This window comes from Geotrypetes seraphini, chromosome 13 (assembly GCF_902459505.1).
Source record: "Geotrypetes seraphini chromosome 13, aGeoSer1.1, whole genome shotgun sequence".
Lineage (NCBI taxonomy): Eukaryota > Metazoa > Chordata > Amphibia > Gymnophiona > Dermophiidae > Geotrypetes > Geotrypetes seraphini.
The window spans coordinates 16,757,010-16,779,748 of record NC_047096.1 but is presented as its reverse complement, the minus strand read 5'-3'; the positions used below and the strand labels follow the sequence as shown (position 1 = coordinate 16,779,748).

At 45.4% G+C, this 22,739-nt stretch overlaps 1 protein-coding gene across 5 annotated transcripts in view; it reads left to right on the top strand.

The window, feature by feature from the left end:
- The first annotated feature begins 2,356 nt into the window (after positions 1-2,356).
- The window catches only part of LOC117347756 (copine-5-like), a 226,218-nt gene continuing 205,835 nt past the window's right edge, over positions 2,357-22,739 (top strand). For all 5 annotated transcript variants that reach the window (XM_033919106.1, XM_033919105.1, XM_033919107.1 and 2 more), the window contains exon 1: positions 2,357-2,544. In XM_033919106.1, coding sequence (XP_033774997.1) covers positions 2,435-2,544 — 110 coding nt within the window. In that variant the 5' untranslated portion in view covers positions 2,357-2,434. The remainder of the gene's footprint in view (positions 2,545-22,739) is intronic.

Genomic DNA, 22,739 nt, shown 5'->3' with positions numbered 1-22,739 from the left:
ACTGAAAGAGAATGGGGAGGGGATGGGCTGGGATGGGCTGGGAACCCCATGCAGCAGCTGCTCCACTGCCTGGAAATTCACCGAGCGCATCCCTGCCTATAACCCCACCCTCCCCCGCCATTGTGACCAGCCCCTGCACTCTCACTCTGGCCATCAATAGGGGAGGGCCATGGCTGGGAAATACCTGCAGTTGTCCTCCTCCCCCAACCATGTGCTACTCTGATGGCTAGTGGTTTCAACCCTTGCAGAGGCTGAATGGGGGGCTGCACCCTTCCCCTTCCCACCCCTCACAGACTCCCCTTTCTTGGCCTTCCATGCTTAAGGTTCAGGTACTTCTATAGCTAAGGCTGACAGTGCTGCAGCCTTGGATCTCTGCGGTGGTAGAGGCTGGGAGCACTCCTGCTGCTGACCTGATAAAACAGAAGACCCTAGTGGACCCATCTGGTCTAAAGATGACTCCTCGTCAAAGGAATCCCCTGCTTGGCTGATGCTTTTGTTGCAGAGTCCTCAGTGGTCATTGAGCATAATGTTTGCAGGCAGCACTGGGACTGGAACCCCTGGCTTTTATGCAGGCAGTTTCAGGACTGGAACCTCCCTCATTCAGACATTCGGCTTTTATTTATTTTATGCAGCCTGTCTCAAACACTGACCTGCCTGTGCACCAATTAAAAACCTAGCAGTCTGGTGCTTTAACCCACTAAGCTGTCCTTTTAAATGCTCTCCCAGCCAGCCCAACTCCCAAAACTATCTTGTCCTATCCCGCCCCTCTCCTTCAACGGGAAAGTCAGATTTTAAAGTTGCTCCCTTTCATCTCCTACTCCCTGCCTCCCCCCTACCCAGCACTTTGGGCAGGATTCACTAAAGTCCCGAAATCTATTCGCTTCATGTCCTATCCATTTCCGAGTCATTGTAGGCGATCGATTCAGTAAAGCTTGTCCATGCAAATGATCCAATCGTAAACACGCCGCTATTAACGCTGAAACATCAATCGACGCACGTGCGCACTGTATCCTTGTTGGTTTTCAAGCTCATAACGCATGCGCTAGCTCTTTAGGACTTCGCTGCGTAGAAATGGGCCATTGTTTAATCACGGACGTCATTAGCGGGCTCCGAATGCACCTACCGCAAATCATTGTTGTCGTAAAAAAGGCAATATAAGGAAGTCTTCTTACCAACCGTTATTTTTCTGAAGTACTGTTGCAAGCTGTACAAGCTGTGACCGTAGCTTTTTGAAAATGTTTAGCATCGGAGGTTTGTGAGCGAGCTGTTGAATTCTTCGAGTTCGTCCTTTTTTAACGGATCGATCTAGAAGTTTTGCTCGCTTCCAAAAAGCCTAAATTTATGTCTTTTGATTTTCTTTTGTTGGTAAGTTGCCGTTTGTTAGCGGAAGGGGGGAGGGTGTTAGGAGCCGCGTTGGTTTTGGGTTTATCTCCTGCATCCTCCCCCTCCCCCCTTCTCTTTCCTACGGAGGTGATCAAACACGGACCATCCAGCCCAATGTTCATTGCGCCCATCGAGAGAAGCTCTTGGGCTTGCTCTTCTGAACGGCTGGAAACAGCACTATCACTAAACCACTGAGATGGCTGCAATCACCCACAGGGCTGAATGATGCACATATGAATACAGGCATACATAGACAGCGTTATGCAATGGCATGCCCGCAGATAACAGTTTTATCCATAAGCGTATAGCTGCAGTCTAGGAGTTGGACATACACAGTATGTATAAACAGCATTCACAGTACATAGATCAAACTCTACATTCATGCATGCAGTATTAAATATATCCAGGCACAGCCATATATTCAAATGAGCACGTACAGATGCACACCCAAAATAATAAATAGACAACACATCTGTAAGCTACATTTGCACGAAAAGACACAAACACGGAGTTCCAAAATACACACACACACACTTGAAACATCTGAGAATGCACTTACACTCCACAGCACAATAACTCCACTGATAGATCTGGTAGCAAAGCTGTGGGATGCATGTTTACTTCTAATATCTCTGAGCTAATTTCTTCTTAAATTCTAATACAAAGGAGTAGCCCCACATTTAAGTGAAGTGTGTGTGTGTGTGTTGGTGTGTGTACGTATGGGGGGGAGGGAAGAAGAAACCGAGAGCTTTTTTGGGGGGGAGGTAAAGAGAAAGCAGGGCAGGTTTGAGGAATAAGGCTGTAAGTGCTTCTTGTTTTTGCCAAGGGGTGCTAAGGAAGACTAGGGGGGGGGGGAGAGACAGTAGAAGGAGGGAAGGGGCTGTCAAGCAGATAGAAATGCAGGAGGGATGGGGCGGAGCCAAGTTCTAGCCTTAGCAGAAGTGTGTGGAGGGCAGGGAGAGAGCCGGCTGGCTGAGATCGGGACAGGAGCTGTGGAGTAGGGAACCCTGCCTTATCCCAGGGAACAGGAGTGGCTCGGAGCAGGACACCCATGGAGGAAGACGAAATGGACCAGCTAGAGGATATGGCTTCTGTGAGCGACTTCGATCCCATCTCCGGGAGCATCCCAGCCACCAAAGTGGAGCTCACAGTGTCCTGCAGGTGAGAAGGGAATCCCCGGACTGGGGAGTGGGGCTTTGCGCTTGCAGTTCTCCCCTCCCCACCTGTTCCTGCAGGGCAGAACTTTGATTTCCTCTGGAGCTGAAGAGTAATGGAAATCTCTGCGCTGAGTGCTTTTCTTTGTATGTGCTAATTTTTTAGTGAGTGAAAGAAAGCCCCCCCCCTCCCAAGACTGTTATGATGTTACTCAGGCATTTTGGTACAGAGCACACAATAGATTTAAGTCCTTAATAGGAATGTAAGGTTCTGTTTTCATAGTCGTTCTTACTAAGACGATAAACGCATAATTGATTTGGGGGGAGAGGGGGTTGTCCACAAAAAGAAAGACTTGGAAAACAATCATTTATTAAGAAAACCCATGAAAGACCTCTTTAGAATATCTAAGCGTATCCTCCCCCCCCTCCCTTTCCAGCATTCAAGGGCTTATTTTCTTTCAGAAGAAGCAAGATGCCACTCTGGCCACTACAGGGCATCTTGCCATGAAAATATATTCTCTTAGCCTTCCTGTGTCCTGGCTGGACCGTTTAGTGTAATGAAGAGAAAAGGTTCCAGAGTTAATCAACTTGTCCTTATTACACAGCCCCCAAATGAGATAACCCCCACCCCCTTGATGTGAAAGCCATTGAATTAAGTGACCATTGATCTCCATCGGGCAGATATAATGCAGTTAAATAAGATTACATTTGAAAAAAGATGTTCAGAGCTTGGGTTTGTCATTGTGATTTATAACAAAAAAAAACCACACACACACCAAAAAGGCAGAAAACAAATGATCAGAACATTTCAATAACCCTTTAGCTTTACAAAGATGAGGAATGTCGGTGAGTGCATGGATCCGTGTGAATGAGAAGCTGGTGGATGAGGTCTGTCTGGATGATTTACTCTAAGTGCTGGCCGATCTATTTCAAAAGCATTTAAATGTTTTAAGGTCTGCATTTGTGAATCTGTAACACTGTGCTGTTCCCTGCCAAAATCCTCTTTACCACATAATGTTAATGTAGTTCTGGGGGTTTAGGGGCCCACCCTTCTACTTGTGCGTTAAGTTTTGGGTTTAACATGGTGCAACACAGGATTTTAACATACAGCAAGTCCAAAAAGAATGCTGCATCAAGATGGGGGCGTTCAGAGTGTTTCTTTTTATCTGAATTAACGTGCAGTAGAGAACGACACGGTGGATGTTACCCGCGGCTAGTTGCGAGTAGCTGCGGGTAACCCTCCAAAACGGTGGAGAGGGAAAGGTGATCACCACAGGTACGGGGACAAGGCCATCTACCACCCCGTGGAGCGATGAATGGCCTTGTCCCCGCAGCTAAGGGAGGGAACGTGTGTGGTCACCAATCGTGTGCGGCCCCCCTCCTTCCTATCTACCCAAATCTATCTCCCTCCCCCTTACCTTTGCGGCACATTTTAAGGTATGAGTAGCTTGTTGAAAGCTGCTGGAGCATACATGCAGTTGCGTGCATGTGTGGGCAGAAGCTTCTCCTCTGACGCAACTTCCGGCTTTCAACAAGCTACTGAAACCTTAAAATGCGCCATGAATGGGAGGGAGGGAGATGCACAGACCGCGCGAGGGGTGCCGAAGGGCAGTGGGGGGGCGAGAGGGAAGGGTGGATGCTGTGGGGACGGGGCGGTAAAGGGGACAGCGGGGATGGGGTGGTTAAGGGGATGGCGGTCCAGTGACGGGTGAGTGACGGGGACAGATTTTTTTCCCCGTGCCATTCTCTAACGTGCAGTTCCTGCTTCCAGCTAATTTGGAAACTCCACCTCTTATTTCACAGGTGGTAATGGGTCCTGCATTAACTTTGCATTAGGCAAGCCCAGCCCACTCTTATCCCATGCCTCACCCCCTGACAGAGAAATTCACAAAATTTAAGTAACATATATTTTAACATGCGGTAACAGGTAAACTATCAGAAAACAGGCTGGGATTAGTTTTGATGGCGACTCCAGCAGTAGGGTTGGTGTAGCTGATGCCGGATGGACTTCTACGGTCTGTATCCGTACGCAAGAAGATGGATCAGTAGCAAGTATGCGCATCTTATTCCACATTCATATTGTCTGAGGTCAGGTCTTGCCTAAATTGGGGGGGGGAGGGGAAGACATATTGTAGAGGAACTTTTAGCATCCTTTACTAATCTGTACCATGGGTTTTAGTGTTGGAGCAGTTACCGCCACTGCCGGCACTAAAACCTGCGCTTCGCGTTAGTCAAGGAGGGGGGGGGGGGGAAATGAATAATTATTTGATTGTTGCTTCAAATGAAAGTGATGGACCATGCAGGTTTTTATCTGCTGTCATTTACTATATTGCTATGGGTAGCCTTTATCTGCACATTGAGTGTATAATGCATTGCAGTACAAGAGCCCCTTTGTTCGAAACTTTTTATTTGTATAAAAGAAAATACTTTAATTATGTTCAAAGATCTTCACTATTTTAGTTTATTGAAGGGAACAAATACAGTCCTCCAATTTCCTTCCATTCCAGTAAAACCCAGTGGCTGCAGTGGGATGGGAGTTAACAAACCAAGACTGGATACTTTAATGCTATTATTTTAGACTGGCCTTCACCTTCTAAACCCTCCCCTGTAGTAACAGAAGGCCCTCCACCCACAATCAGAGATGATGAAGAAGAAGAGGAACTAGCAGAAGATGTAGAACAGGAAGAACGACACCTGCACTTCTTGCTTTTTTCTTAGCTGCCCTGACCACTGGCATAACCCCTCTGTCCATGTTACCCGATTCCTCCACATCCCCGGCTGCCAGTTCAGTGGTGCCTTCTGCAGCTACCACCCTGTCACCCCCCTCTGCTGTGACTCGAACTGGATCCTTCGAGGTTTGATGTTGAACGCTGCAGCCTGCTGGGCTGTTTGCATGTGCTGCTGTCTGATGGCCTGTAATGCCCTCTGCTGCCCCTGTTGCTGTGACATCCCAAGTCCTTCGACCTCCGGGATCTGCACTCTGTGGACATCTAAAGAAGAACCAGAGAGGCTGGCACCACTCGAGTGGGACACCTTGGGCCATGGCCCAGGTGGTGAGTAGAACTCTAGATTGCTCTGCGCCCCTCTCTCCCTACCCACTGCTGTGTCCATGAACAACCTCGAGACTGGCCTGCCATCCCAACCCCATAGTATGGAGGCCAGAACATAGGCCTCCAGCCTTGTCCCCACTGGCTTGCCACTGGCCTTGTCCCCACTGGACTGAAAGAGAATGGGGAGGGGATGGGGGGATTGCCATACTGGTACAGCAGGGGGGCTGGGAACCCCATGCAGCAGCTGCTCCACTGCCTGGAAATTCACCAAGCGCATCCCTGCCTATAACCCCACCCTCCCCCGCCATTGTGACCAGCCCCTGCACTCTCACTCTGGCCATCAATAGGGGAGGGCCATGGCTGGGAAATACCTGCAGTTGTCCTCCTCCCCCAACCATGTGCTACTCTGATGGCTAGTGATTTCAACCCTTGCAGAGGCTGAATGGGGGGCTGCACCCTTCCCCTTCCCACCCCTCACAGACTCCCCTTTCTTGGCCTTCCGTGCTTAAGGTTCAGGTACTTCTATAGCTAAGGCTGACAGTGCTGCAGCCTTGGATCTCTGCGGTGGTAGAGGCTGGGAGCACTCCTGCTGCTGACCTGATAAAACAGAAGACCCTAGTGGACCCATCTGGTCTAAAGATGACTCCTCGTCAAAGGAATCCCCTGCTTGGCTGATGCTTTTGTTGCAGAGTCCTCGGTGGTCATTGAGCATAATGTTTGCAGGCAGCACTGGGATTGGAACCCCTGGCTTTTATGCAGGCAGTTTCAGGACTGGAACCTCCCTCATTCAGACATTCGGCTTTTATTTATTTTATGCAGCCTGTCTCAAACACTGACCTGCCTGTGCACCAATTAAAAACCTAGCAGTCTGGTGCTTTAACCCACTAAGCTGTCCTTTTAAATGCTCTCCCAGCCAGCCCAACTCCCAAAACTATTTTGTCCTATCCCGCCCCTCTCCTTCAGTGGGAATGTCAGATTATAAAGTTGCTCCCTTTCATCTCCTACTCCCTGCCTCCCCCCTACCCAGCACTTTGGGCAGGATTCACTAAAGTCCCGAAATCTATTCGCTTCATGTCCTATCCATTTCCGAGTCATTGTAGGCGATCGATTCAGTAAAGCTTGTCCATGCAAATGATCCAATCGTAAACACGCCGCTATTAATGCTGAAACATCAATCGACGCACGTGCGCACTGTATCCTTGTTGGTTTTCAAGCTCATAACGCATGCGCTAGCTCTTTAGGACTTCGCTGCGTAGAAATGGGCCATTGTTTAATCACGGACGTCATTAGCGGGCTCCGAATGCACCTACCGCAAAGCATTGTTGTCGTAAAAAAGGCAATATAAGGAAGTCTTCTTACCAACCATTATTTTTCTGAAGTACTGTTGCAAGCTGTACAAGCTGTGACCGTAGCTTTTTGAAAATGTTTAGCATCGGAGGTTTGTGAGCGAGCTGTTGAATTCTTCGAGTTCGTCCTTTTTTAACGGATCGATCTCGAAGTTTTGCTCGCTTCCAAAAAGCCTAAATTTATGTCTTTTGATTTTCTTTTGTTGGTAAGTTGCCGTTTGTTAGCGGAAGGGGGAAGGGTGTTAGGAGCCGCGTTGGTTTTGGGTTTATCTCCTGCATCCTCCCCCTCCCCCCTTCTCTTTCCTACGGAGGTGATCAAACACGGACCATCCAGCCCAATGTTCATTGCGCCCATCGAGAGAAGCTCTTGGGCTTGCTCTTCTGAACGGCTGGAAACAGCACTATCACTAAACCACTGAGATGGCTGCAATCACCCACAGGGCTGAATGATGCACATATGAATACAGGCATACATAGACAGCGTTATGCAATGGCATGCCCGCAGATAACAGTTTTATCCATAAGCGTATAGCTGCAGTCTAGGAGTTGGACATACACAGTATGTATAAACAGCATTCACAGTACATAGATCAAACTCTACATTCATGCATGCAGTATTAAATATATCCAGGCACAGCCATATATTCAAATGAGCACGTACAGATGCACACCCAAAATAATAAATAGACAACACATCTGTAAGCTACATTTGCACGAAAAGACACAAACACGGAGTTCCAAAATACACACACACACACTTGAAACATCTGAGAATGCACTTACACTCCACAGCACAATAACTCCACTGATAGATCTGGTAGCAAAGCTGTGGGATGCATGTTTACTTCTAATATCTCTGAGCTAATTTCTTCTTAAATTCTAATACAAAGGAGTAGCCCCACATTTAAGTGAAGTGTGTGTGTGTGTGTTGGTGTGTGCACGTATGGGGGGAAGGGAAGAAGAAACCGAAAGCTTTTTTTTTGGGGGGGGGAGGTAAAGAGAAAGCGGGGCAGGTTTGAGGAATAAGGCTGTAAGTGCTTCTTGTTTTTGCCAAGGGGTGCTAAGGAAGACTAGGGGGGGGGGGAGAGACAGTAGAAGGAGGGAAGGGGCTGTCAAGCAGATAGAAATGCAGGAGGGATGGGGCGGAGCCAAGTTCTAGCCTTAGCAGAAGTGTGTGGAGGGCAGGGAGAGAGCCGGCTGGCTGAGATCGGGACAGGAGCTGTGGAGTAGGGAACCCTGCCTTATCCCAGGGATTTCTTGCAGTGTTCCCGCGGGATTTCTTGCAGGGTTCCAGCGAGATTTCCTGAAAAACCCCCGCGGGATTTCCTGCAGGACTCTCATTCTTTTGTCGAGAAACCTTGGCTGATTCATTGATTGATTTACAGTATGATCTACAAAATTCTCACCCGATAGCCTCAAACATGTACAACTTGTTATCTGCTAATTTTCAGCACTGAACCGGCCAAGTGCTGACTCCAGCTTGGAATGCGAATGCCCCTTAAATAACTGGTTTTCACTTAGGGCTCCTTTTACTAAGCTGCGATAGCGGTTTTAGCGTGTGCTGAATTGCCCCACGCGCTAGACGCATTGAGCTGGCGTTAGTTTTCTTGTAAGTTTCTATCATATCCCCTCTAAGTCTCCGCTTTTCCAGGGAAGGTTTTCCATGCCCTTTATCATTTTTGTTGCTCTTCTCTGGACCCTCTCGAGTATCGCCATGGACTGGCAGTCTCATTTATGCATTTACTCGGGTTAGACTTAGAGGGGATATGATAGAAACTTACAAGAGTAGAGAGAAGGTATAGAGGGGCAGATTCTTCAGACTGGCGGGGGCAACAAAAACTAGCGGGCACTCAAAAAAATTGAAGGGAGACAGATTCAGAACAAATGCTAGGAAGTTCTTCACTCAGAGGTCTGCACAGGAAAGGGGATCGCGGTAGTCCTGCGGGAATCCCGTGGGAGCCCTGCGGGAATCCCATGGGAGTCCTGCAGGAGTCCTGTGGGAATCCCGTGGGAGTCCTGCGGATATCCCATGGGAGTCCTGCGGGAATCCTGCGGGTGTCCTGCAGGAAATCCCGCAGGTGCCCTGCGGATATTCCATTGGAGTCCTGCGGGAATCCCGCGAGTGTCCTGCAGGAAACCCGTGGGAGTCCTGCGGGAATCCCGCGGGTGTCCTGCGGGAAACCCGTGGGAGTCCTGCGGGAATCCCACGGGTGTCCTGCGGGAATCCCCCTAACCCACAGAACTCCCACAGGGATGGAAGGCTTTGGAAGCAGGGTTCGTCCATATAATATAATGGACACGTCAGCCTTAGTAAAAGAGGGGGTTTATAAGTTAATTACCTGAACAGGAAACAAAAAAAGGGTTCCACCAAAGAGATTCCATAAGGAAAACAGCAGCGCAAACACAAAAGAAACTGTGGAATTGATGATCCTGTCAGAAGGAATTGCTGCTTTTTATGGGGCGGGCAGGGATGGAGGTAATTACTTGCGGGGATGGGTGGGGATGGAGAGGATCCTGGCAGGGACAGGTGGGGATGAGAGGATCCTGGCAGGGACAGGTGGGGATGGAGAGGATCCTGGCAGGGTGAGATTTCTGTCCCCGCGCAACTCTCTAGTGGACACCTGGAATGCACTTCCAGAAGAGGTGGCAGAGCAGAGTACGATTTTGAGTTTCAAAATGGGATTGGACGAGTTCCTGAAGGAAAAGGGGATTGAAGGGTACAATTAGAGGGTTACTATACAGTACAAAATGCTTTAGAGTAATAGATCTCTTACAGGTCATTGACCTGGGGGGCCGCCGCGGGAGCGGACTGCTGGGCATGATGGATCTATGGTCTGAGGCGATGCTTATGTTCTTATGTTCCTTCGGAGACTCGGAGGCTCGTTTTCAAAACAGACAGATGTCCAAAAAAACCCGGCATAAAGTGGCATTTGGCCATTTTAATCGCTAAAACATCAAGTGCTGATTTTCAAAACTGACTTTTTAGATGTCTTGCAAGTCAATTTTCCTCCAGTATGCCTAAATCTTAAGGGGCGGGTTAGAGGCGTGTTTTGGGCGGATTAGGGTGGCCTTAGCACTTGGACATCTTGCAGGGATGATGAAACGTTTTGAATATGTCCAGGGCACCATTTAGATGTTTGGAGTTAAACCTGTTTTAAAAGTGCATAAGGGCCAAAAAAATACACAAAATGACCAGAAAATCGCTCGCCTGCTTTCATTGATAGATTGCTGATTCCATATGTAACTTCCAGATCATTTCGTTCATCCCAACAAGGCCTTCTTACAATCCCCTCCGTTCGGCAATTATTCTACGACATGACTCGTAAAACAATTTTTTCAGTTATGGAATTCACTACCATCAACACTGTTGCATGAATCTAATTGCTCTAAATTCAAATCTATGTTTAAAACTTTTCTCTTTAAAGATGTGTACAAGATCTAGCCCTGGACTATGATGCACATTTCTCCGCATTCCCTTTTATTTTCTCCTTCCCTCTCTTTTATTTATTTATTTATTTATTTTTAGCAATGTATTCTCACCCTTTTCCCTTTTGTATCTAGGTTGGTTTGGCGTATGATTTGTTTAACATTTTAATCATGTTTGTAATACCCCCTCCTTTTAATTTTTAACAATGTATGCTGTAAATCGCTTAAGAATGTAAAGCGGTATATCAAGCATTAATAAACATGAAGGCATGCCCCGCCCCCCAGATGTGAAACAAACAGTACATACCTGCCTCTATGACAGCTGCAGATATTATGAGAAATCCTAGTGGAGCAGCAAGCAGGTCTCTAGAGTAGTCTGGTGACCCATAGAGGCCCATATCCCACCCTCTTCAGCTTGGAAAAGAGACAGCTGAGGGGAGATATGATTGAATTCTACAAAATCCTGAGTAGAGTAGAACAAGTGGATCGAGATTTCACTCTGTCAAAAATGACAAAGACTAGGGGACACTCGATGAAATTGCAGGGAAATACTTTTTTAAAACCAATGGGAGGAAATTTTTTTTTGTACTCAGAGAATAGTTAAGCTCTGGAATGCATTGCCAGAGGATGTGGTAAGAGTGGATAGCGTAGCTGGTTTTAAGAAAGGTTTGGACAAGTTCATGGAGGAAAAGTCCATAGTCTGTTATTGAGAAAGACATGGGGGAAGCCACTGCTTGCTCTGTATTGGTCAATTTTGAATAATCCAATACTTGTGAGTATATACAACTGTTAATGAAATAATATGCTCAGAGAAATGGAGGTGATAACAGGGAAACCCCAACACTACCACCTCACCGCCCAATCATCGCATAATTCACAAAACAAGTTGTAAAACTTGTCGCTGTTGTGAGCATTTACTTCAAAATAATAAACATTGTGTTATAGGTCTGAAATGGCAAACTTATCTTTAGCTTGCAGGTTCTGATGTACGTTTCATTCCTGCCTCAGGGAACCGAAGGAAAATTTACAGAAAATCTCAAAACGTATGGGCACGATGAAACTAAAAATACAAAATGTTAAAATGTAAATCTTTATTAAAATTCAATCAAACTTATAAATATAACCGATTAAAATTTTTTTTTATAAAAATCAAGGCTACGAATGGCACTTACCAAACATACAAATAGCTTCTACCATATCGGCTTTTTCTAAACTGCCTCCTCATAGCGTGTCAGCTACTATACTGACACCGTGAAGTTTTTAAAGATCCCGTGCGTCATTACTATCGGCCAATTAGAGGACCACTCAACAATACGTGATAGCTTTGAAAAAGACTATCGCAAAAGCATGAAAAAATGAATGAAAAAATGCCCGAAAATGCATCATACAGAAACATTATAAAAAATGCATAATAAAATGCTAAATAACTCGCCACTCAATCTCACTATTTAAACCTTAGATACACTTCACCCACGTTGCCGATTGATGCTGGAGGGGCCCATTGCCGTTTGGAAAAAACAATGTTGATGCCCTCCTTCATCGGGCCCCCCTGACCATTTCGGGCCCTAGGCACGTGCCTGCTTGGCCTATTGGTTAATCCTGCCCTGGTTAGGACAGTTTCTAGTTTTCTTTAAACAATGCTCCCCAGCCTGGTCTGTGATGCATCACCTGATTGTTGATGGAAGATGGAAATGCTCCCAGGTTTCAGAGACAGCACAAATGGAAGGGAAGTTTGCTGTTCAGGATGACACACATCTCAGAGGACCTGTGTGTGGGTGTTTAACAACACACACCAGTCAGTACTTAGTAAGACACAAGCGAAACACAGCCTCTGTGCTCTGAGAAATTCTCCTACCAATAGCTGTAATAATCCTTTCCTCCTCCTGGGAGTTGTTTTTACAAATACTTTAAGCAGCCCTCTTCAGAAGAGCAGTACCGATGACCTCATAGGGCCTGGAATCTGATCAATGTAGGAAGGCAGCATTTTACATCATTTGTAACTTCGCGGGCAACCCTGTAGACTGACTGTGAGATCAGCCATAAGTTGTTATTAAACCCTTCTACTTCCAAGGTTCAGTGTGGGAGCAATGGGCAGAGTTTGGAACTAATGATGTACTATAAATGTGCATTTTATGATCAGTGGAGTGAAAGCAGGTCCAGTGCTGCTTGCCAGGCTTGTCTTTGAAATACAGGCAGTCCCTGAGTTACAGACGCCTGACTTAAGTACAACTCATACTTAAGAACACAGTTACGGCTTCATTTGATTTCACTGAGCAGTATTTCTAGTGGTATGGACGCCTACATTTTTCCTGTAACAGATTCAGGAATGATGTATGGCCCCATTAAGAACAGTGTGTGGGTTTTGCATGCTGTACCTTAGATGGAACTCTGGTAGGGACAGTTGTTCCTTTGTCAGCTGGGAGCAGAGGTAAGAAGAAGCAAGAATCTTAAAATCTACAAGTTCTGAGTTACATAGAAATCCAACTTAAGAACAGCTTTAAAAACGTAAATTGTTCGTAAACTGGGGACTGCCAGTATAGGAATAATCAAGCCATTGTGACACCATTGTGACATCATTGATGAAGTTGGCTCTTAGGCATTGGTGGAATGAGGCATTATGACATCACAATCTAAGCTCTGGAATGTTGCTACTTAAGAACATGGTTGTGGTTTCATTTGATTTCACTGAGCAGCATTTTCAGTGGCATAGACTCCTACACGTCTCCTGTAGCAGATTCAGGAATGATGTCTGGCCGCATTAAGAACAGTGTGTGGTTGTGCATACTGTACCTTAGAGGGAACACTGGGTAGGGACAGATGGCCCTTTTATCAGCTGGGAGCAGAGGTAAGCAGCAAGAATCTTAAAATCTACATGTTCTGAGTTACATACAAATTAGACTTAAGAACAGCTTTAAAAACATAAATTGTTCTTAACCCAGGGACCGCCTATATAGGAATAATCAAGCCATTGTGACATCACTGCTGAGGTTGGCTCTTAGGCATTGGTGGAATGAGGCATTACATCACAATATGAGCTTTGGAATGTTGCCACTCCTTGGGATCTTGCCAGGCATCCTGTTTGCCATCGTTGGACACAGGATACTGGGCTTGAGGGAACACTGGTAGGGACAGTTGACCCTTTTGACCACTGGGCACAGAGGTAAGCAACAAGAATCTGAGTTACATACAAATCCGACTTAAGAACAGCTTTATAAGCGTAACTCATTCTTAACCCAGGGACTGCCTGCAGGGCCGCCATCAGGGCAGTACTACCAGTCCTGCATTCAGGGGCCCAGAGCTGACAGGGGGCCTGGGCAGTTCTAAGGTAAGGGCGCAAGTAGCTCGCCAAGGCAAAGTGAGTCGATCACCCAGGACTCACTTTGTCTTGGCGATCTAATCTATCGGGCCGATCAGTCTTCCTCTCCCCGACGTCAATTCTGCAGTCCGAGAGGAAGTTCGGGCCAGCCAATCGCTGCCTGGCTGGGCGGAACTTCCTCTCCGACGGCAGAATTGACGTCGGGGAGAGGAATGCTGGTCGGCCCGAAGCAGGGAGAGCATGAGGCGTTGGCGGCGTCGGCTTTGGGGCCTGTTATCCATTGGTGGCATTTGGATCCTGTTCCCCGATGGCAGCGGCAGTGGCTTGGGGAAGGGCAGGGAGAAAGAAAGAAAGGGGGCAGGCAGAGAAACAGAAGGAAAGAAGAGAAACAGAAAAAAAAGAAAGGGGGCATGAAGAGAGAAAGAAAGAAAGGGCAGGGAGAGAGGAAGAAAAAGTTGGGGGAGGGAATGAGGTGTGGAGGAGAGGAAGCAAACAGGCTGATAGAAGGGAAGAAAGATTGGATGCACAGTCAGAAGAAGAAAGTGCAACCAGAGACTCATGAAATCACCAGACAAGGTAGGAAAAATGATTTTATTTTAAATTTAGCAAAGTGGAGGCAGTATTACCACAGTTTTCAAAGGAATTTGCCCAAATAACTTAATAGTTAACTGGGTAAATTCCCAGAGATGAAAACTTCCCTTCACTTACTATGCACAGTTCTGAATTTATATCTGCTGTCTATATTTTACAATATGGTCCCCTTTTACTAAACCGCAATAGTGGTTTTTAGCGCAGGGAGCCTATGAGCGTCAAGAGCAGCGCTGGGCATTCAGCGCAGCTCCCTGCGCTAAAAACTGCTATTGTGGTTTAATAAAAAGGATGGAGGGTATATTTGTCTATTTTTATATGGTTGTTACTGAGGTGACAATGCATAGAGTCATCTGCCTTGACCTCTTTGAAAAAAACCCAGAATAGGAATGATAATTAACATTTTCTCAGTGTATAGTGTGCTTTGTGTTTTTTAATTTTATTGTTGGTAGATCATTTTGACTTGGTCATTTTAAAGTAGCTCACAAGCTCAAAAAGTTTGGGCACCTCTGAGCTAGAGCGTTGAAACTGTGTATTTCTATTTTATCCCCCCTTTTACAAAACTGTGGAGCATTTTTTAGCGCCAGCCGTGGTGGTAGCAGCTCTGATGCTCAGAATTCTATGAGCGTCAGGGCTGTTACCACCGTGGCTAAAATCCACACTACAGTTTTGTAAAGGAGTGAGGGGTTAGTTTGTAATGACATATTCCATACTAGGCGAAGGTGTTTTCTGTGTGTTCGAAAGACATGGTTTTCTGTTAGGATTGACGGTGTAGGATTGATCTGTGCTGGTCTGGCTTGTTTAGTTTTACAATGGGTGTATTGATGTACTGCTCACTGCAATATGTAAGATGCTGCCTTTTCCTAGGTACTCATGTGTGACGTGTGGTTTGTTACTAAAAATCATGTTTTTCTTACAGATGGGGGGGGGGGGGTGCCAAAAAATGATGGGCCCCGGGTGTTACATATGCTACGTACGCCACTGTATGTAAAGATACCAGAAAGCTGGCGTAGCAAAAACTTTAAGTAAATTGTTATTCTTCTAAGTTTTGAGTATTTAACCCTCCCACAATCTCACGGGCACTCGTTTCAAGTTTAAAGTTTATTGAGATTTTGATTTAAACGCAATATCAAATATTTTCAATGCGTATAACAAAAATAAATTTAGGGAAATAAATAAAACCATTTGAACAATAAATATACAAACATATCCATAGATGATTAAAATTACATAAGGAGTACAAGGATAAACTACATTTGTTTAAAAATGCGTTCTCCGCGCCTGCTCATAAATTTGTTGACTGGAAGGATCCAGCAATGTGGCCAAATGTCATTCAGGACAAAGACAGAGAAAGAATTGTGCAATTTGGATTAATGATGGAAGATGATTTAAAGCAAATGGCACAGTCTATGAGTAAAGATCTTGATGGACGTTCTTTTTATGAATATCTCCTCTATGCCAAATCACCCAATGGACGTGAGAAGATTTTAAGGGACTGGCTTAGGTGGAGCATTAGCAGAAAAGTATGTGTGTATTCGGCCCATGGAAGAAGGGGGGGCGTGGGGGGGGGGAAGGGGTGCGTGGGGGGCCCAATAGGATTGCTCAGTAAGGGGCCCAGAAATTTCTGATGGCGGCCCTGACTGCCTGCACTGCAGCATACCCACAGAATTTCCTAGGCAGGGATGTGCCTGTATGCATCTGTTGATGTGCTGCTTACTTGTATGTTTTTGTCTTAATATCCTCCCCTGTAGTGTGGATTTTAGCGCTGGTCACAGACGCTATAGGAATTCTATGAGCATCAGAGCTGTTACTGCCACGACTGGTGCTAAAAAAACACGCTATGGTTTTGTAAAAGGGAGAGAGGTATATTTCTTGTATTTATATTTCAGTAGAAAAAGTTAGATAGAGTTTCTCCTGTTCTGATTTCTCTTCATTGGCTTCCTGTGTGAGCTCATATGTTTTTTTAAACCCACTTGTATGATATTTAAGACATTTGCCGGATTTATTCACGTTTCCTTCACATCATGGTTTTTCTTGCGATACAGACCCATTTCTTTTAATTTTCCCCTTGTTTTTTGGGGTTTAAGTACAAAAAATGATTGGAGGGTTCCTTCCACAATTAAGTGGTTCAGTTTTGGCTTTCTCTTCCATCTGTAAGAATCTAAAAACAAATCTATTTCCTAGATTTCTCTACTAATTGTTGATGGTTGCCTTCATCTGCTTCATTTTTTGCTGCATTTTTCTACTTTTGTTATGCGTCTTGATCCACCGTTGGTAGGAGTTAGCGGAATATAAGAATTACATAACACAAAGAGCTTGTTTAGGGTGTATTACCAACTCAGCTTGAATGAAGTTGGTTGTGTATAATATACAAATATGCAATGTTTGTGAGTGAAACAGAGTAATACACTTCTTTATATATGTTTGATACAGGTAATAGAAAATGCATTATTTTGTTAAACTCTACAAAGAGAGACACTAAGTACTGTATGTGTTAGTGTTATGGATTTGCTTGTGAGTGTGTGGTTGCTTGTGTTGAACTGTGCTTGACCGAGTATGCCAGTATGATGTTAGTCTTGGTGTCCGCAAGGTTTTGCATGTAACATGTCCATCCATTGTCACTTCTCTGCAGTGTGCCTGGTAAAAGGGGGGAGGGGGGCCTCAGCATGATTTGGGGTTTTGGGTTTTTTTTTAGAAACATTGCTTCAAGGGTGGATGATAAGATGGAGGTGAAGGTGGAGAGGGAAAGAGAGAAAGAACAGAGATGAGAAAAATGAAGAGGAGGATTAGAGAGAGATCGGGAAAAGAGGAGAGGGCAGGGAGTGGAATGAAGGTGAAAGAGATGTCTGTGAATAATGTGCTCAGCTGCCTATGCAATTAGATACAATTTTAAAAGCTACTTTGTATTCTAAGAGGTATAAAGGATGGAAGATTCCTTGTATCGTTGTCTCTATCTGCTTCTGTTCTCACGCACCTGTTTTAGCAGTGATAGGCTTTGAATCCATTCACAGAATAATCCCGGCTAAGGTGTAAGAGACTGTACCGCTTACCTCATAACTGTACCTCTTCCCTCAACCAACCAGCCTTAGTTAGAGAATGACATGGGGACAAATTTTTCCCCGTCCCCATGGGACCTCATTTTCCCATCCCGTCGATATCTTTTCCTGTTCCTGCCCCGTTCCTGCAAGCTCTGTCCTCATCTGCACAAGCCTCAAACACTTTAGAACAGGGATCTCAAAGTCCCTCTTTGAGGGCCGCAATTCAGTCGGGTTTTCAGGATTTCCCCAATGAATATGCATTGAAAGCAGTGCATGCACTTAGATCTCATGCATATTCATTGGGGAAATCCTGAAAACCCAACTGGATTGCGGCCCTCAAGGAGGGACTTTGAGACCCCTGCTTTAGAATGATAAGTAGCAACATTCTAGAGCTCAGATTGTGATGTCATAATGCCTCATTCCACCAATGCCTAAGCTCTGTCCTCATCTGCCCAAGCCTCAAACACTTTGAAATCATAAGTGTTCGAGACTTGTGCGGTTAAGGCAGAGCTTAAAGTGATGGGGCAGGGACAGCGACAGTGACAAAACTCACGGGGACAGGATAGGGGAATTTGAGTTCCTGCGGAGACAGGGAAAAATTTGTCCCCGTGTCATTCTCTAGTCCTAGTATCCCTATGCCCATTCTCTGGTTCCTCTAGTTCTAGAGGTGACAGGTTGTGTAGTTTTTTGCTTGACCTTGCATATCTCCAAATGTGGGTGTGTTTGGTTTTTAAACATGTTTGTTACCAGCACTGTACAGCAATAAGGCAAATCCTGGCCACTGATGGAGCAGGAGTCGCATTCTGTGTGCTTTCTGAGCAAGTTTTAACCTCCCTCTCTTGCATGATATTCTCATTCTTGGAAATGGGAGCTCTGACATTCCTATGTTAGATATGTCATGTGTTATACCAGCCTATGACAAAAAGGGACACACTATCCCCCACTTTTGCCATGGTTTTTGAATATATTAGAAAATGTCTGCTGTGCCTTTCAGAGAGGGTGTGAAGCACAATTTACACTGGTTTCGCAAACTAGCTTTTAAAGTTTAAAAGCTAGTTTCTGTAAAGCAGGGTGAGGCCTGCAAAGGGTCCTGATGAAAGATAGTCTTCATGCTTATATATACCAGTTGTGACACTTGTATAAGGCTCTATAAAGATGTGTTTTTCATCAATTCATGCTGTATTCATGCTTTGTGTTTATCAACATGACGGTTGCGTAGGGGTTGACGGAGGTCTGATCTTCAGCTTTCCCTACTGCATTCATGCTTTATATGTCCGAGGGTGATACCTGCATGGCGCTCTGATGAATGCACACTTCAGATGTCCATTCGGTATTTATGCTTTGCGTGGAGCTCTATTGAAGATCTCTTCAGTTGCTTATGCTTGGCAGCTTAGAAACATAGAAATAGACGGCAGATAAAGGCCACGGCCCATCTAGTCTGCCCACCCCAATGACCCTCCCCTACCTATCTACTTTGAATAGATCCCACATGTCTATCCCATTTGGCCTTAAAATCAGGCACGCTGCTGGCCTCAATCACCTAAAGTGGAAGACTATTCCAGCGATCAACCACCCTTTCAGTGAAAAAGAATTTCCTGGTGTCCCCGTGCAGTTTCCCGCCCCTGATTTTCCACGGATGCCCCCTTGTTGCCGCGGGACCCTTGAAAAAGAAGATATCTTCTTCCATCTCGATGCGGCCCGTGAGATACTTGAATGTCTCGATCATGTCACCCCTCTCTCTGCGTTCCTCGAGCGAGTATAGCTTTAATTTATCCAGCCGTTCCTCGTACGGGAGATCCTTGAGTCCCGAGACCATCCGAGTGGCCATTCTTTGGACCGGCTCAAGTCTCTGCACATCCTTGCGGTAATGTGGCCTCCAGAACTGCACACAGTACTTCAGGTGGGGTCTCACCATGGATCTATACAATGGCATGACGTGCATTTTTATCTATTTATTTGTATTTATTTAATTCATTTTTCTATATCGTTTTCCCCCAAAGAGCTCAGAACGGGTTACAGGTTAAACATACATAGTATACAGTACAGTTAACAGGTTACGATTTGCACTGGATTTGCCATTATTTCAGTACAAGTTGATGTTACGAGTTATTATTCTTAACACATACTAGGATCTAATACTAATACAGTGCTCCCCTGGTCATTCGCGGTTGGCGATTCGTGGTCCCAGTCATTCGCGGTATTTTCCGACCACAAATGACCGAGCAGGAGAGGGCAGCCGGAGCGCCGGCGAGTGAAGGAAATCTCTCGTGGTATGCTCCAACCGCCTCTGCCTGTAGTAAAGTTGGGCCTCACCAATCAGGAGCTGCGAGTCAAAGCAGTTATAGTAGTTGAGTCCCAGCACAGCGAGGGACAGGCATGGTCGCAGCGCAGTATGATCCTAGCATGGGGCACTGATGGAGAGCTGCTCTTCAGCTGTCTATGCTGTCTTCATGCCTTTCCTGTATCGGTATGATTTCTCATGGGGTTCTGAAGAAGATCTGCTTTTCAGCTCTTTGTGCTGTATGCATACTTTACATATGTTAATCTTGTGACTGCAGGGTTGTAATGAGAATACACGCTTCAGCTATTTGTGCTGTATTCATGCTTCAAAACAGGCATTTCTGTATGACTACTGAGCGTAGCTCTGATTAAGATCTATTTTTCATCTGTTCATGTTATATTCATGCTTTAGATATCTGTACAGGGCTCTGGTGAAAATCTACTCTTTGTTCATGCGTTACATAATCTGTGTAAATTCTAGATGGAGTTCTGATAAAGATTGGCTTTTCAGCCATTTGACACATTGGCCTTACAAATGCAGTGATGTATCTGAAAAGAACATGATATTTTAAGCAGATTATTCTTTGCCAGTAATTAATCTGCATCAAAACACAACATTTGGCCTTTGCAGTTTATATTCTCTTCTGGCTGTTGTAATATCATTTATTTATTTCTCCAGTCTAATATACAATGCCATGCAAAATAGTCATTAAGGGCTGGATTCAGTAAATGACCCTGAAACGTAGGTGCCAAAGTAATTCAACACTAATTGCTAGTCTATAAATGGTGCATAGATCCTGCACTTGACTTTTGAGCATTGGACTTAAGCCTGATAAAACCTGGTGCAAATGCTGATGCCCAAGTTAGGCGTGGGTAAGGCCCCTTCCCTTCCCCCGTACTAGAGAATGACACGGTGACAAAATTCATCACCGTTTCCGTCCCCGCGGATAACCGTGGGAAATAATCCCATGTCATTTTCTAGTGTCTATTGAACCTCAGTCCTTCTACACCAGCATTCTTCAAATCAAAGCTTACGGGTCAGTGGTTGTGGCCATTCATACTCTGATTCTTATGTGAGCCAAGGATAATGAAGCCATTGTGACATCACTGATGTGATTGGCTCTTAGGCACTGGTGCAATGAGGCATTATGACATCACAATATCTGCTCTAGATACCAGAGACTGTCATTCTGTAGTGTCTGTTTCAACCTCAGTCCTTCTACCCCAGCATTCTTCAAAGCAAAACTTGCGGGTCAGTGGTTGTGGCCATTCATACTCTGATTCTTCCCTCTCTCCTTAAAGAATGACATGAAGATGGTTTCCCGCGGTATCCGCAGGGACGGGAACGGTGATGAATTTTGTCACCGTGTCATTCTCTACCCCGTACCGTTTTAATTTTCCAGTCAGGAGCAACATCACAAACTTGCTGCCCGCATCATGTCGGCTGTCCCTCTGGTGTTACTTCCTAGGCGTGGGGCCAGGAAGTGACGTCGGAGAGAAGTGACACCGATGCGGACAGCAAGTTTGTAATGTTGCTCACTCAGGAAAAGTTGAAGAGATAAGAGGGGAGGAAAGGGAAGGGGCACATGCACGCGGCAGGAGGGCTTGGGATGGAGCGGGGGAGGGGGGTTGGAGAGGAGGACAGATGTCCGCGCCTCTATTAATACTGCGCCCAGGGCAGACTGCCTGTCCCCCCCCCTACTGCCTGCACCAATTAGCTTCCCCAGTTCCTCCATCACATTTTCATTAAATCAAAGCCTAATGAGCAAAATTTAAGATCTGGCTCAAAGGTAGTCTATAATATTCTAATGAACTACAAGTAGAGCAAAGAATATTTAAGGCACTTGCAAAGCTGTTTGTGTTGCATAATTTTGAATGAAGGCATCTTTTTTTTTTTTTTTTTTCTCTCCCAAGCATTTCATTTCCTGTAACTTCTGTAAGAGCAAAATCATTCTTGAGGGGGGAGAGGAGGAGGAAAAAGACGCAAGCTGAACCTTGAATAAAAAGTCCTTTCTGTCCAAAGTCTCATAATGAGTTTGCACATGGCATTGTCTGCCTATTATTTTCTGTCTTTGTCTGGGAATGACAGGAAATAAAATCCCTGTATAAGGAATAAGCTACTTCAAAATTATACAAAGCAAAGTGACCTGCGAGCATTCTGCCTTTTCCTCCTGCCTGATGTATAAATCTAGCCCCGAGGAGCCAGAGAGCGGCGCTTGCCTGCCACCTCCCGTGAACTGCATCAATAAGAAAGCCAACTTGAGCGTCATATTCTTAAAACAGAGCACGTCGACTCAGAGTGCTCAAAAGTCAAAGATCAACAAAAAGCCGCATTCAGGGAGGTGTTGAGAGTTAGAGAATACTTTTCATGCAAGCAAGATTATAGTTTGAAATTCTAGTTGTAGGGGTATAGCCACCTTCGAGGTGGATGGTATGGCAGGACATGTCTTGCACCTGGTACTGTAAAGGAGGGGTGGAAGAAACATGGTTACTAAATGGCTCCAGAAAAAGGAGGATGGATTGAAACGTCTAGGTTTTGCTTCCATTGCTTTCAATGGAAGTAAAACCCAGATAGTAAGATAATAAGATGTCTCAATCTGTCCTCCTTTTTCTGGAGCTATATGGTAATCCTAGGCAAACTAGGCACATACTTAGGGCCCAAATTATATAGGGGACCAGGTCCTGATTTGAGCACTATTTCCAATACTTAGGCAGCTCAGCTCCTCCTTCCAGCCAGCATCAGCTAGACTATTAGGCAAACAGGCAGTCACCTAGGGTGGCTGGTTCAGAGGAGGGGCAACAGCTCTAGAGTCAAAGCAAAACAATAGATCTCGACTTAGGGTTACCATATGGCTCCAGAAAAAGGACATCCTGGAAGTAAAACCCAGATGTCTCAATCCGTTCTCCTTTATCTGGAGCCATATGGTAACCCTAAGAAGGAACAATGTTATTACTGTGAATTGAGAGCCTGGAGGTGACAATCTATTAGAGATGACATAGAACGCTGTTTCCCAAGTCGGTCTTGGAGTACGCCCTTGCCAGTCAGGTTTTCAGGGTATATGCATGAGACTGATTGCATAGTATGCCTCCACTGTATGCAGGGCCAACTTGGGAAACACTGATGTAGAAGGTCACTGATTTATTAGGAGGATCCTTGA